At 42.2% G+C, this 16,237-nt stretch overlaps 1 protein-coding gene across 2 annotated transcripts in view; it reads left to right on the top strand.

Annotated features, from left to right (window-relative positions):
* Positions 1 to 16,237, top strand: part of MSRB3 (methionine sulfoxide reductase B3) — an 84,263-nt gene that overhangs the window by 61,202 nt on the left and 6,824 nt on the right. For both annotated transcript variants that reach the window (XM_061467839.1, XM_061467838.1), the window contains exon 6: positions 15,198 to 15,295. In XM_061467839.1, coding sequence (XP_061323823.1) covers positions 15,198 to 15,295 — 98 coding nt within the window. The remainder of the gene's footprint in view (positions 1 to 15,197; positions 15,296 to 16,237) is intronic.

The raw sequence follows: 16,237 nt of genomic DNA on the forward strand, positions 1-16,237 counted from the left end.
GTCCTCTAGTTCTTGCTCTAAAGCCAGAAGCTGCAAGGCTTGTTTGGGTTTTCTGTGAGATGCTTTATGAGCTGTTGCTTGTGGCATGGGAATCAAGTCATTTTTCAGAAACTGATTGTGCTGTTGGCTCTGTTCTTTTCCTGTGGAGATTTGGACTGTATTTTACCTCTTTAGTTGTTTTATAGGAAGGAATCCTACTGAGAACACCTGGAGTGATACAATTACAGCATGCGCATTTAAAACCATGGGTATGCCTCAGCTTCCTGGGGAGCTGGGAAGAAGGCAGGGAGTGAGCCATGTTCTTTTGGGCTGACTGCAAACCATTCAAGGTACTAGATGCCATTTAAATTTGAGTGCAGGTCTGAGCTTTGAACAGCCCTTTGAACAGCCCCTTTCAGGCAACCAAAGCAGACCTTTTCTGGTAAGGCTAAGAGCACTCCACAGCCCGAATGTGCGTTAATTTGGTGGCTATCTGATGAACATGTGAAGGGTGGAGAGGGAAAACCCAGCAACCTCTGGCATTTCACTCCTTCCCCATCCCTGCAACTTCCATTGTTGCAATGCTGCTAAATCCGCTTTGCCCACTCAGAACTTAGGTAAACAGACATTGTACTTGGGGGGAGTTATGCAGCGTTTAAAAAAAGGTCTGAGTTTGTTGAATAGGGTTGGATCAGTACTGGGGTAGCTTGGTGTCAAAGGCTGGATTTTGTTATATCCAAGATAGGGTTGGGAAGTGACATACTGTAGTTTTTCCTGAGTGATCAGTTTTTAAGTGCTCACAGTGTGCTTAGAGAATGAAAAGTACAGTTTCAGACCCTTCCCTGGAGAGTGCATCCTCTGCTACCTGCTCTCTGAGAAAAGATTTAGCCCAGATAATAACCCAGGTAATTTATTTAAAGCTCTAAATTTGCATACTTTGCCTTTTGTAATGTTGAGACAGAGGAGATCTTTGGAATAGAGGGATTACAGGCTTATTTGAATTATAAAGGAATTGACCTCAAGCAGCCTTTTAGTCAAATCTGTTGTTCTTGTGGTCAGCTTATAATCATGTTTCTGTGATATTACTGCAAAGATGTAAAATCAGTGCTGAGTTCAGAGTACTCTTACCCTAATAGTAGAGTTTCCTTGGGAAACTCCCCCTCAATCAGGGATATCACAGTAAGTCATCCTTACACCCCTTGCTCTGTATTTTCACCTTGTGCCTCGTGTTGCCTTCCGTGGTTGCTGAGCCTCTCAGTTGACCAACTCAACTTCCTAGACCAGAAAAAAAAGCTGAGTAATTTTGTGCTGGTTTAGTGGATTGAACCTTTTCTCCACAAATAGAGAAGCACCAGAGCAGGTGAATGGTGAGGAAACAGCAGGACCAAGACAACCGAGAGTGGGGGCAATAGAAAGGCAGAAAGCTGATGGATTGCTTCGGCCATCATATGACACTTTCCCCTAAGTCTGCCTTGCTGAAGCTTCTCCACTTTGCATCCAAAATATTAGAAGTTGGTTAGAACAGAAGCCTCCCATGTATCTCCTGTGGGACCTGATCAGCAGGTTACTGGCTGCTCTGGGTTGAGAGGGTCTTTGGCAAAAAGGAGGCATCCCTGTGAAAACATTTGCTTTCGGCAAGTATACATTTCGTGTTTCTTTTGTTCAAAAACCTGTCTTTATAGACAATTTCCTACTGAGCCCTTGACAAGATTTTGTATTTTCCCTTCTCTGGTGAAAGCCCCTAAGACTTTCCTTTTAGAGTGAACCACAAACTTGTCTTTCAAACCTAAACAAAACCTCTGTATGAGCTGTTCTTGCTTACTGTCAGTTGGTGTGGACTGTTTCTGCTGGCTAACTTCTGTTTTGTTAACAGTTCGTTTTCCAGTCAAGCCTGACCTACCTCTGTCTCCCCACTTGCTTCATCCCAGGGCTGTCTTGGCAGAAGTTTTGGCAATAAGGAACCAAATAAGCAGTTGTGTGTATGAGGTGTGAAGCGACTTTGCTTCAGTAAGTTCAGAATACCTTGCAAACTCATTCGGCAGTATTTATGCAAGGTTTCAGCAGAGTTTACTTTTGAAGTAAATATTAAAGTGAAATGAGGTAGTGCAGCGCTGTGTTTGAATGCAGAGCTTTATTTTACGCCTCGTTAGGTCTATTTTTCCTACTAGTACAGCAGTGGCAATTGGACAAGTGAAAGACTGATGGGATGAACAAAAGCGGTGTTCCTTTCCTAAGCATGCCAAATCCGTTCTGTAAATGTGGCATTAAAGAAAAGGACCTCCAACCACATGGCAGAAGTCAGGCCTCCCAAGGAAAACCTGTGCTACAGTGCTTTGCACAAACTCATGCACCTCTTTGTTTAATGTTTCAGAACCTTCTTCCCCTTGACATTAGAAGAATCATTTGTCTGTGTGCAGCTAGTTTGCTGTTTTACTTAGAAGGAAGTATATAAAATAGTATTATTGTGGTTGGGTTTTTTTTTCTGCTTTTCAAAATTTGAAGGTTTTATAATGTTGAAAACAACTTGATCCTGTTACTTAGCAAGGCCTTTATTAATCTCTCTTAAGCAACAACTGCTACTCTTGTTTTGGGCCCTGCTGGTCCCAGCACAATTGCTGCTGCAACAATTATCATGGAAGAGCTGTCCTGAGCATGTGTCTGAGATGTCCTGTGTGAATAAATGGCTTAGGATAGGAAACTTATCCTTGCTCGCAGCTCCACACAAGCCACTGACCACTTGTCCAAACATTTAAGAGTATTATAATCACTGATAGTAGCAAGATTCCGTTTTTCTTAGGGATATCATATAGTGATTGGTTCAGATGATCTCTCCCGTCTCTACCTGCATCATGTCTCTGGCATCAGCTAAGTGTGAATAAACCAGCACAAGAAAGGAGCCACGAAATGTGAGCTGTTTTACACAAAACCCCACAGCTTTCACAGATGCATCAACACTGTTGTAGATTTAGTGATGCTCTATTTTGACCTAATAATGACAATGCTATGGCTTTTGAATACCCTTCTTTTTTTTTTCCTGTAGAAGAGGCTTTACATACCCTGTTTTTCTTGCCCTCAAGAATAAGATTTAGTTGCTGATACAGGATTCTAAAAGGCTTGGGGGTAATGGACTGAATTAAACATTCCTCTTCCAGCTGCTGCTGTTCACAACACTTTTGACAGTTAAAATACATCACACATTCTCTTGTCTGTTTAATATAAACAATTAGTATTTTAAGTGGAGTCCAGAATCAACCCTAAATAGGAGGATCCAGACAGGCAGTTCAGATAGGAAACTAAGCAGTATCCTAAATTTATATAAAAGTAATTTGCAATCAGTTCGGCCTGTGTCTACCACAGCAGTCAGACCGTGGAAGCTGAGAGACCAGTTGCTTGCCTTCTGGGGATGAAGGTTTCATTTTTCATCTCAAAATTATTTTAGCCCAACTTTTTGTCTGAAATGCTTAGAAAGAAATAGAAAATTAAGGGGAAAATCAAAATTAGAATAAAGTATTTTTGTTCTCATATATGCAAACACTTAACTGAAGACTAGTTTGGGGAAGCTTGTCTAAAGAGAATTTTCCTTTTTCTGTTTTTCCATTCTGGAATGAAGGTGTTTGAAATCACAGAACTCATTAAAACAAAAAAAAAATTTGGCTTCCCTATAGGTTTACTTCCTTCAAGGTGAAGTAACCACGAAGTAGCAGAAAGGCTTTAATGCAAACGGATTTTTAGTAAAGAGGTAACATTGTGAGAATAGTAGCAATCTTTGCAGTTTTAGGCAAACTGCTAAAATTTATTACCTAAATGAGAGCATTTTTAATAAAAAAAGTTATAAACTGAAAAAGCTCCTCACTCCTCACAAAAGGCATCCAGGATGCAATACCGTGGACATACGCAAAACCTTTCTGTTTTGAGTCTAGACAATGCATGGCTCCGTAACAGAGAGGAGGTAACATTCTGTATGATATTGCTTCACACAGGTGGTCTTGAAATTCTCTGTACCTAAAGTCAAGGCCCTCGTGGGCTTGAGGATCTCCCTCGAAACCTCTCTGACAACTTTCCTGTGTCTAAAGCTAAGCGTGCACCTCAGTGTGAAGCTGGACCAGGTCTAGCTATCATTTAGGATTGATCCTTCTAGCTACCAGCTAAATTTTAGGTTATAAACTTTGAATCAATGACTTTCCCTGTATTCCTCTGCAATGGTTAGTGGCATGGTTGCACTCAGCTGTAGCGTCTACAACAGTGAGTAGCAAATAGTGAATCATAAATAAACTTCCCAACTTTGCAAAAGGAAGACAGGAAATCACTTTATTTTAAATTGAGACATCGAAAATTAAATGGTCCCCTCAGACCCACATGGCAGCTTCTGCAGCCATCAGCTCAGTTTGTGCCTTTAAAGAAAAAAAGGAGCAGGGCACAGGGAATAAAAATGAAAAACAGCTTCAGGTTGTTCAGTTTCCTGTTTGCTTAAATTTGTCCTTCCTGACATGCAGATTCATCACACTTCTTTCCTGGTGACTGCTTCATTAGCTCAGTTCAGTTGGATATTCAGAGGGATTTTTATCTTCTGACTCATAAAATTCTTGTATTCCCCCAAGAATTTCCCGTGTCTGACTGGAACTTTATGTCTTTGTAGTTTTAGCTGGACTCATTGAAGAAGTTGCTTTCTAAATGACTCTTCTTTTGAGGTCTCCAAATAGCATCTGGAGAGCCAGCTCAGAGCCCGACTCCTGCTTTTCAGGAAAAAGGGTCTGTGCCAGCACTTTGCCTCTTAAAATTTTAGTCAGATTTTTTTCTTTATTTTTTAAACTCTTCCTGTGATACTGTTTCCCTTGCTGCTCATGCCCTTTCCAGGTATCCACTTCAGAATATTTTTGCTCAGTTACAAAAATGAATCCCGGTGGGTCAGAGTGCAGCCTGCAAGCCTGTCCCATCAGGTTTCCATCACTCATGGCTATAAAGCTGAGATGCCAAGGTGATGAGTATATCGGTCCATTTAGCAGTTGATGAGAAATGCCTTTGTGTATCTTCCCCCTGCCTTTTTTTAGTCCTTTCTGAGGAGGGTGAGAGCCAGGTTAGGCTGGAGCCCTGGTGTGTGCTTCTTTGAAGGGTTCAGTGAACCGAAGGTGATGCTTTTTGATGTGTGAGCTCCAGATTATGTACGGAGTGGTTGTAGTGTTAGCTCACCTGCCTGCACAAGAGCTTCACCTGTCCTTGGTTCCACCTGCATGCAAAATGTCATCACTTACCTGCCCTTGGTCATGGGAGCTCTGTGGTGCCTCTGAATGCCTTTGAACAGGAGGGAACACACGACAGAATGGCAGTGTGCTTGTTTCCCAAATGTTTGGGTAAAAAAGCCAAAAATTCTGGTCACCCATTCTGGTTCTAGTGGCTTTTTTCCTCTCCCCCATCACCATATTTGACCGTTTGAGCTCCTGGGTAGGTGCCCTGACAACACAGCTTTGCAATCATGGGTGCATGCGTTTATTTGTAAGGTTACTTCCCACGAGTATATTTGCTTATGAAATCAGCAGGTGGAGACAAGGACAAGGCTGAGGGCTGCCTGCAGGCAGGGCTGGGCTGTGATGCTCCCTCTCTGTGTCCAGTGCCTCTCCCGAACATCTCTTCTGCAGGCAGCAGGAAAAGGGGGATGATGGAGACACGACATGTCCTCTTCTCCCTCAAACACCATGGCCTGCAGGCACTTCTTTTCTCTTGTTCCTCTGCCTCCTTCCTCCGCGGTGTTCATCTGGGAGATACTGGCTTTTGGAGGGTGCGAGCAGCCACGTGCCTGGCGGTGGAGTGGAGACCCCTGCCAGACCTGGCAGTGGGACATGGAATGGCCCAGGGGACAAAGCCCAGGGAAACACAAATAGGAAAGAGCGTTCAGGGTTGCAGAAGAGGGTATCCAAAGAGCGTCCATAACTGGCAACATGAGTTGCAGCTACAGCCAGCCTATTGCTGTGGGAGGCAGTGCACAATGAAGACAAATCGCCACTAGCATGTGTAGTTACCCATGAGATAGATACATGAATGCATCTATTAGAGAACTGCGTGCCCGCTTCTAGCGTCTTGCCTCTCCAGTTTCCTCCTGCACACTGGCCCTTTTGCCAATTCTCTCTAAATCTTCTCTTACTTCTCCTCTTCCATATTGCATCAGTTTTCTTTCCAAGCCAACTACTCCTTTTTACATATTTCTCTACCTAGAACAGCGTAAAAGAAAGCAAAACCCTGAAGTGAGTAGGATGTTTATAAACCAATATTTGTCTGCAAAAACATGTAGTGGGTATAATTGACTTCCACTGTGACCATTCGTACTGTGCCTAATTACAAATGCTCTTAGCTTAGGTTGAAAATTGCTTCCATGCGGTTTGTGTATGGCACACTTTGTATACAGTATGTTTGGTAACATAAGGAATAGCAGATAAGACACCTGTGCTAAGCTGATGTGCACAGCAGCCATGTTAGTGCTTGCTTAATCAGTCTTTGGGAGATTCCAGAGGGAAGCTGGACTTCCCCCAGCAGAGCAGCAAAGGAGAAGAGCTCTTCATGAGACTGTTCTTAAGTAGTTTGCCAGTTACATAGTAGGGCTGTAAAAAGTTTTCCTTTGACATCTTCCTTGCCAGAAAATGCGGGGTTTAGCAGAAAGGGCATGCTTTGCTTTAGGAGCCGTAACAGAAAGCAAAACAGGTGGTGAACATTATAATCTGAATTACAAACTTTGCTATTTCTGTAGTTTCAGTTTTCAGAAGTTTTCAAAGTGCAGCTGAAGTTTTCCACAGAAAACTTAAAGGAAAAGGAGTATGTGGGAGTGTGTATTCACATATATATTGGTTTTGTCAGGCCTTTCTGTGAAGAAAAGTCTTTATTTTCTAGTCAGCATCATTACCTACCTCCTTTTGTTTGCATAAGAGGTTGTTAAGAAGATTTAAACTTCCCCCGAAACCAACACTTAAGTCCAAACAATCTGACCCCAAAAATCATTCTTTTTTTCTTCTTTTAGGATTTTGTGCAGTGCCTATGGCTGTTGCATCCTTTCCTGCACGGTGTTCACCCGTATGTTGTAGAGATAAAGTCTTAGGCAGAGGAAACTGTAAAGTTACCCTGGGTACCAGATCCAGGGTGGCAGTACGTCAGAAGTCTTTGCATGATGCTGCTATGAATAGCTTCTGCACTTCCCAAGTGAAGGAAGGCTTCATGGCAAGGTTCCTTGCAGGACTTGATGTGCCTGTAGCTCATGATGAGATAATCCTGCACTGGGATGAAAATCCTGCTCTGGAAATATGTTTATTTTAAGGACTAGCACGGTGGCTAAACTGTAACATTAGACAGAGAGGAGGGTTTTGCTCTCCAGCGCTCCATGGTGACATCAGAAGGAGCCATACCCCACTGTCCAGCAGAATCTTGTTCTGTGACTGAATGGCCCTTACAGCAGAACTGGTGGTTTGTGGGTCTGTCTTCACCCTGCTGTTCAGCATTCTATTCTGTCAGCCTTTAGCAGGCATTGCCATCTGCTAACTGCCCCGGTCTTGGCCCAAATCCTGACAAAAGCTTTCCTTGATGGCCAAGAAAATTATGTCACTTTTTAGTTATTTGTGACCAAGTTCCGTCACCAAGACATCTCCTTCAGTATCTAAAGTAAACAGAAGAAAGAGAGCCTTTGTCTTTTTTTTGTTTTAATCAGTGTAATAACTCTTTCCCTTGTATCAGAACTTTACAACTGTAATGAGACCCTGTTTGTCCAGCTGTAATGAGGAGGCGGCTTGTCTGCCAGAGCACTCAGTGCTGGAGGCACTCTAGAAGGCTCAGTAGAAGGAATATAACTGCAAAAGGAGGAAGACAATACAGGATGTCCACCTCTGTAGTTTCAGTTTAATGTGAAACTGAGTTCTGGCTGTTCTTTACAAACTTTATTTCCCAGACATGCAGAACAATACTACAGGAAAATATCTCCAAAAACAAGTTGTGGATGTTCGTTACTGAAACACCCCATGACAAATTTTGCAAATATGCACTTCATCTGTGACTGCTGCTCCTTTCAGTGCCAGATGCTGGTTATGACAAGGTTGTGTTTGCTGTTGTTTGGGGTTTTATGTTAGTTTGTTTTTTTTACTTTCTCTGTGAACACACTGCATTAGGATTCCGATTTTTTGAATCACTTCCATCGTAAGGCCTGCCAGACCTACTGCTATTCTGATTTACTCATCCTCTATGAAAGCTTCAGTTATTTTAGTGAATTGCACAGATAACTCAGAGCTGTATCATTTGCAAGATATTTTAGAATATATACATTTTATTACCAATACTGCTTTTGGAAGGAAAAGAAACCCCACATTTATTCTAAGTTGAATGCTTTGGACTGAGGTTACTGGGTCAACAGTAAATTTGAAAAAAACTGTTTGAGACATTTCTTGATGGCATTTTAAAATTATAGCTTAAGGTTATGCTGCTTCATACGGTTCTGTTTGGTTCCTTTGATGCTGAAGAGCTACAGCTGACTTATGTGTAAGATATACTTTTAAAAGCATTAGCCATGATGTCTGTAACAAGAGACACTGTTCAGATGAGGGGAGAAACCCATCTTTTGGGAGGAAGTGAGTTAGATTCAGTAGTTCTGTTGAACCTGAACCAAGAAAGAAACCATTAGTAACTCAATCTTTGTAAGAAGACTTGAGGAAGATCCCACCTCCTGCCTACCTGTTGATTTTAGCATCAGCTCAGACGATGGAGATTTCAGGAGTGTTATAGAGGAAGGCTCTTAACAGCCAGCCTGTATTTAGTAGTATTTTAGAACGGAGTTAAAGGACTAAGAAAGCAGCTAGGGCAATAGTGGTATTGTAATAGAGTTATTAATTGCTAAAGAGAGCAGGCCCCGTGCTTTCATTGCTCAAGAGCCATCAGGGGCACTCATGTTCTGAAAAATTCAGGTATCAAATGAAGTTGTAGAGTAGAAGTTTCAGATCTCCCTTAACAAGAATTTTAAACAAAGAAGTCTGGATTGCATATGGTGTTTCATAGTAGTTGTTTTGATGTTTAGAGTGCTGTAGTGGAAACAAACAAATATCACCTTTATTTATGGCTTTCACTTCTTTATTTCCCAAGTGAGAAACCTAAAGAAAAAAAAAAAACGATGACAATTCTCATAAAAGCTTCTGTTAGAAGCTGAAGTTTTTTTGGTAAAACTCCCTTTCCACATTGTTCTTTCAGAATTGCCTGCTGCAGTAACCCAGCCTTGCTATTAGAGACAGGTAGCATGTTAGAGATAAGCCCTCTCTTTAGTTTTCTTTTTCTTTCCAAAATTATGCTCTATGTTGTCTTTGTCTCCTATCACAACCTACCTACCACTCCAACGCTCTGCGTGTTCTGCTGAAAAACCATACCATGTTATCCTTCTTACATATGGACAGTGCTGGAAAGGACTTACTGTTTTCCTTGCAGTGGAATACATATCTAATGTGAAGTTGTTTGCTGGTGAACAAGAATGTTTCTATGCGTGATTCTGTTTCTAGCTATATTTGGGTAAATTAGATGAACCTCCACTGAAAATAGTGTTACCTAATAGTAAAATATTTGTAGGCAAGAATATTTATTGTGCATTCATCGTCATGGGGATATTATGAAAAATAAACCAGGGTGTTATCCAGAAAAAGCCCTATATCTGCACAGGCGTTCTATATAATAGCAATATGTCACTTTGTAGTTCTACATTGAACTTGTATGTGAGAAGTTACAGCTGTGTCTTTCAAATTCTGTTTCAATAAACCTGTGAGAAAGAAAAAAGTGAAAGCCTTTCAGTTTTACAGCAGTTTCAAAGCAGAAGTTTTATTACCTTTTTTTAATCCTATACGCTTTATGTTTTCACACAGACGTAGCTTCTCAGTGAAGATAAATGATGAGATCCTACCTTAAAAAGCCTTTAGGTTTTCATTTATCCACATTAGGTTAAAAGGGAATCAGAATTCTAAAAATACAGCACATCAGAGAAGCAAGGTATTTTTTAGGTCAAGGTCCTCTTTTCCATCTGGTGCCATTTGGTAGTTCTAACATCTTCCATCTCCCCCCTACTTCCCCATATGTAAATAACTCACTGAAGTAAATGCTTGAAATAATTATAGCAAAGAATGATAAAATGCAGGTTGAACTTAATCTCTTTGAGATCTAAAATAGGAAAACCTTAACTGCAGACAACACAGTTATTGAAAAACTGTGGAGGTCTCCAGTCGGCAGGTGTATGAAATAGGAGTAATGTCAGAGCATTACATGCTTTGGGATTGCACTTGTGGTGTTCAAAAACAATGTCAAAAGGAATATTAGTTTAGGAGTGGGGAAAAAATAGCCTAGCAGGGCTGATTTTCGAAAGCAGCCTGACATTTTGCTTCTGCAAATAATTATAGACTCATATTTTAATGGTTAGAGGTCTAAGTGCTTGCATCCATTTATTAGGAAGTTGGAGACCTAGCTACAACAAAATATGTGCAAAACTGCAAAACTGGAATGAGGTTTAAGATGCTTCTAAAATGGATCAGTGAGTCCAATCCAGAAAGCTGGATTGCTTTCCAGACATTTATGGCAACAAAATGTCTTTTTTTGTTGTTTTTCATTGTCCTAAAAAGAGTCCTGCAGCAGCTCACAAGTTCAGGTGCTTTAGAACTCCCTGGGTTAACGTGAAAGAAACAATCTGCTGCTGCCGGGGTGTCATATCTCTGCTAGGGATGGCCAAAGGGGGCTGGACTGCAGGCACACCATTTGCTGTTGCTGCCATACTCAGTCATTACAACTACTTTGGCGTCTCAGTTTGAGAAGGACACAAACTGTTCAGTGTGTCAGGTGTCTTCCTGTGTTACTGTGATACTCACCTTTTGCAAGCTGCCTGTGCAGATGCTCACCTTAGGTGGCTCATCAGGCACACAGACTCACTTGGGTCCCTAGAATAGGAGGCCTGAAAGTGAGAAAGAAGATGCCTCTCTTGAATGATATGGAACCCTGCACCCAGGACTGCAAAAGCAGCATCCAGCATAGGTTACCAAAGCCAACATTTCTCTTCCTCCCTGTTCTTCACTGTTGCTGCCCAGGGCAGTACCGGGCCATCTCTACTTTGAAGAAAGCAAGAAGAGGCATGAACTGCTGTTTCTTCTTTGCCACAATAAGGACCAATATGGAAACCAGAAGGTTAGGTTTTGATGAGAGGAGTGTGGGGTGAATTGTAGAAATGCTGCGCAGCTTTTACAAATTTGGGGGATATCCCAGAATGTGAAAGACTGGGACACGACTCAGTGTGTGTGACACCCAGCAACATAAGATCCTTCCTATTACTCATGCAGGATGGAGTGGAAAAGAGCTGTCAGTAATGTTCAGTTTACACATGCTTTTCACTTAAGTACTTGACAGAAGAAAGCTTCATTGCTTTAGTGTGTTATAGATTCAAGAAAAGATACTTGCTATGTATCTGAAAAACTAGTCATCTCTGTGGCTGGCTTATTAATGTACCAGAAACTGGCCCTTAGGACATAACATCCTGCCTCCCATTTTAAGGGTCATTAGAGTGAGCTCAAACACAACAGACTTATTTTAAAGCCCTTTTATATTGTCAGTGTGATGCAAAGTGATTGTGAAAATAAGGAGCCCATCTTGCATGTCTGTAACATGCTAAAAATTGCTGACTGTTACTGTGTCATACTTCTCCTCAAATGAAACTTTACATTCAAGGCTATATGTATTCACAAATCTTAGATGCTGTTCACACACACGCAAAGTGCAAATGTCATTTGAAGTTATTCACTCAGCTGGGAGACACCCCCCAACCCCGTCTTGTCTCCTGTAATTACCCTTTGCCCCTTTCCTCCAGCAGCTATTTCTTCCTCACTGTTGTGTCTTACGATCCTTCAAAAGACAAGTGTGTTTGCTGCTCCTGCCCATCAGATGTGGTGAGCTAGACCTGACAGAAAGCCACCCCTGGAGAGGGTTGAGCCTGGGCACCAGGGTTTGCGAAGGGTCTCCTCCAGTGCTCAGTCTCTGCAGTGCTAAGGGTTAGTTTCTCTCTCTCAGCTCAACAGAAGCAGAAGAGAACCAAAGGGTCTTCTTTCCCCCCTCATTCCTTTAGAAGCGTGCCCTTTCTAAGTAGCCAGGTAGCCTTCAAAGGCAGGCTGAAGCTTTAATGCTCAGCTGACACCAGTCTAAAATGTAGAGCGAGTTGGCCATTTTGCAGCCTTACAGCAGGAAGGAGGCAGGCACTGCAGAGAGCAGGAGTGGAGGAGCAGCAGCCGGTGAGACAGCAGGAGACGTAGCCTGGGGCTTGCAAAGTGGAGGCCACTGCTGGGTCTTTCAGCACTTACACAGAAATTTCCTCTGAGTAGTCCATGGGGGTCTGGTTGGCTTTCTACGTCATCGGGAGTTGCCTGATGTGCAGGCAGCACCGCTTCTACTGCTCCTTCCTGCCAGCTTTTGAAGTAGAGAAAATGGCCAGAGAAGGCTTAGCAAAATATCAAATGGGTTTTCCACTTAAGCTCAGGAGAGAGGAAATGAGACAGCAGAGGGGAATTGATTTTCCTGGTGAGTTTGGCTCATCAACTCAATGAGCAGTTCACTTGTCTTCCTCTCAAGGTCAGCAGAGTGACAGCATGCCTCACTGTGCCCTTCGAGACCTTTTCAGTTGCAGGGTTTGCTCAGTTTTCGGTCAACCTTCATGGAGTTACTGGCTCGTCACAGTAATGCTCATGACTGGCCTGCTGTGTCACTCACAAAGAGATGGCTTAACTGAGAGTTGAAAGTCCACAACCGTGGAGGTACACTCTGTTTCCTAGTCCCTGTCTTGGGGACCATATGTGGAGCCTTTGGAACAAGTGTCACATGGAGCATGAACTGACAGCCTAAACTGAAGTCACTCCAGTTGGGTACAAAGGCAACTTTAATAGGAGCTGTTTATATAGGTTTCAGATGACTTCATTTTTTAAAAGGGCATGGAATGCATCCAAAGCAAATAATTTTTCTGTGGTGAATGGGAAGACCAAAAGGAAAAGTCTGGAGAAAAGGGGATGGATGGTCTTTCTTTAATGTCAAAGCTGACATAAACACGTCTCCTCCAAACCCTTCTCAGAAGATAATTTTCTTAGCAAGACACAGATTGCTTCAGTCTCTGTGGAGCAGCCTTTGAAGCTTCCCAATTATTGCTGTTATGGAGGAGGCAGGGTCGCTCTTGGAGAATTTCTTCATCATTGAAGTGTTCCTCCTCTGAAGGCTTTCACATGATCAGATAGCTGCTTCTTTGGAACTTCTCTGCCATCACACTGGGCAAACTGATACGACTGTTTTGCAAAATTATTAAATTAAAAGAAAGTAAAAAGGCTTCATGAAAAATATACTGGTCATCTGTAGGAAAGGCCTTGATTTTTGTTAGATGGGAGGCTTAGCTAAGAAGATGACGAGAGGTGTTAGAAAGGAGCCACCAATTAGGAGACATCAATTTTTCTGTCAACAGGATAAGCCCCTTTACAAAACTTATCATGTGTTTATTCCTTTTCTGTTTGTGAAGGTATTTGTTTGGCAGGGTTATTTTGCATGAGAGGAAGAATTTAGAAGTTGTTTTTCTGCGGCTGTCATTACTGTACTGTTGAGTTCCTGTCTTGTGGGATATTTTTGCTGTTCAGAGTTCTTGCTCCTCATCTGTCTGCTGTCTATAACTCTTCCATTTGCAATACATTTTGGAGAAAAAGAAAGATTCTACTTACTTCTGCAGTATGTTCCTTAACGGGAACACTTGTGGTGGTAATAGGCACCTTGGGAGCATAGGACTTGGGGCTTGTAATGCCTTTAGGTTGCAGGCTTAAGAATGCTACTATATGGGTGTTCTCAACAGGAAGAGAAATATTCTGACCATTTCTTTCTTAAAACCTTATGCCTGTTATACTTGCATCCTTGTACATGTTTTTTCCATATTTAATGGTGTAAGATACAACTGAAGACACAAGGACATTTTTCCAGTTTACACACTTTCTTTACCCACAGCTTTCCCAGCTGCTACTGTGTTTCTTAATAGCTTATTGCAAGTCATGTTGTGAAATTATCAGTAGCAAATGCTTAACAGATATTAGAAGAAGAAAAAAGGAAGTTCTGTATACATGGCACATACACAGAGAGCAAGAGCTGCCTGTGAGTGTTATATTTGGCAAGAGACTGAATGAGAAGGACAGATAGCTGCTGGGATTTCAGGTGGGCAGTGGTAGATGTTGACATAACCTTAAAGCCTATCAGGTTCTTATGTGGGAACCCAGCTTCAGGAAATGGAGCATATGCTGACAGGTTTTTGACGGGTGGCCGAAAAGTTACAGCTGTGTAGTGGATATCTGCTGGGACACTGAATAGAGCTGTGTTGTTTTTTACGCCTGTTGTGGAGAGGGGAGACTTGGCACGGAATAGCCAAAGAGTAGAAGGTCATTATCTAGATGAGAAGTGGCCATTATTAGTAGATCAGGTATACACCTCATTATCATCTGGTGTCAGGTCATGCTGCTCAGTGCTCATCTAGCAGCTGTGCTGAACGTACATGTTAATGAGTGCAATCATTTCATCCTGGATGCAGACCACATGCAAAGCATCTACTAGTGTCTACTGTAGGCACAGTTATGACTCCTCCTGTCAATGGCTGATCTGAAACATTCATTACAGTTGTGAAATTAGACACAGTAGTACTGATCTCACTCTAATGTGTGGTCAGTGTCTAAGCACATCCTTCTAGCTGGGATCATGTCTTCATGAAGGCAAAGGTTAAGGCAGGTTTGGGGGCTCTAAATTGCAATTTGCCAACTCTTTTTTGAAGTACCTTTACACTTCAAAAGCAAAAGCACTCATGTTCATAAAGCCTTGCTGTTTGTCTTCAGGGTGGAATTTGTGGGTTTTTAAATTGATGGTGAGCCTAAATCTGACTTACCTGAGCCTCAGCTAAACTGTTACTGCCGCTTGTGGTAGAGTGAATTAATCTGTTGAGATGGAAGATGGGCAGCAAGTTTGCAGGCAGCTTAGTGCTTGCCTGTAAACAACTTTGTATTAGTTGGGGAGCAGGATTTTCCAAAAGTAATTTAGGATGCAGAATCCCCATTTCTGGTTTTCTTTTTCAGGCTCTAGAGTGAGATAAACTTCTTTCAACGTGTGATTCTGTCTTGCATTTTACAATGTCATCTGCCACGGAGGCACCCTCTTTTATGTAGCTCTTTCTTCTTTTCCAGGTTGGCCTTCCTTCTATGATGTGATCAGTCCTGATGCAATTACTTTCAACGATGATTTCTCCTATGGGATGCATCGGATTGAAATATCCTGCAGTCAGGTTAGTTTACAGCACACAGAGACCATTCCGATGGCAAAGGCTGCAAAAATCATTACGGCGTGCTGTATTTTTTCCCAAGATTTGCAAACCTTTCAGTTCCATTAAATATTAATCATTGTGAGAGAGCACAATGGGTCGTAGGCATAACAGCTGGGTGGAATGAGCTGAAGGCAAAAAAGGGCTCTTTGGAATGCACATTGTTGTCTCATGTGAGATTTAACGGAGCAGATGTAAATGGTAAGACTCAGTGCTGAGTCTACAGAAATTGTCTTCCTGAAGAGGGTGCCTTCAAAGGAGCTCCTGAGCCTGAGCCTGAGTCTGGTTGACTGACTCCCACACGTGAGCAGTTGTGAGGGAAGTTGAAAGCAGTGGAGCGATTGTCTGTGTGCTGATTCCATCACTGTGCATTACTGTGCAGCTGTGCTAACTCATTCCCAACACTCATTTCCAGCATAGTCCTAATGGCTGCCTCAGACAATCCCATCTACCGTAATAATGAAGTCAAGTCATTCAAAACGTGCCCAAATTTTTCGTTATCTGTCTTGTTCTACTTTCTCTCATCCTTTGTGCTGCTCTCCTCTCTGTGAAGGGAATGGCATAATCATTACCTAGCAAAGCAAGAAGCTGCTGCATTGGTGTTCGGCAGATGTACCCAGCAGCTTGCAGTCCTTTAGCTCCATACATACTTTTAAACTCCTCCTGAGAGAAGCAGCAGCTTCATTTGGACAGTGATAATTTGCTCTTCTCTTTCCAGACAGTATTGATGGAAGGATAACTGTTATCCCTGATAGTACATATTCTTCCTAGCCAATCAGTCCTCATGTATAATTGCTCAGGGAAAGTTAAGAAGCTCCTCAGAAAGAGGCAAGATTGTCTTTATGGAGAATTAACTTCAGTCTGGGTGGAGAGTTTGGCCTAACATGTTAATGGCCAAATCAGCAT

The sequence above is a fragment of the Pezoporus flaviventris genome, unplaced genomic scaffold, assembly GCF_033815535.1.
Source record: "Pezoporus flaviventris isolate CSIRO_AGI_PZ_B2104156 unplaced genomic scaffold, CSIRO_AGI_Pfla_v1 ptg000045l, whole genome shotgun sequence".
Lineage (NCBI taxonomy): Eukaryota > Metazoa > Chordata > Aves > Psittaciformes > Psittacidae > Pezoporus > Pezoporus flaviventris.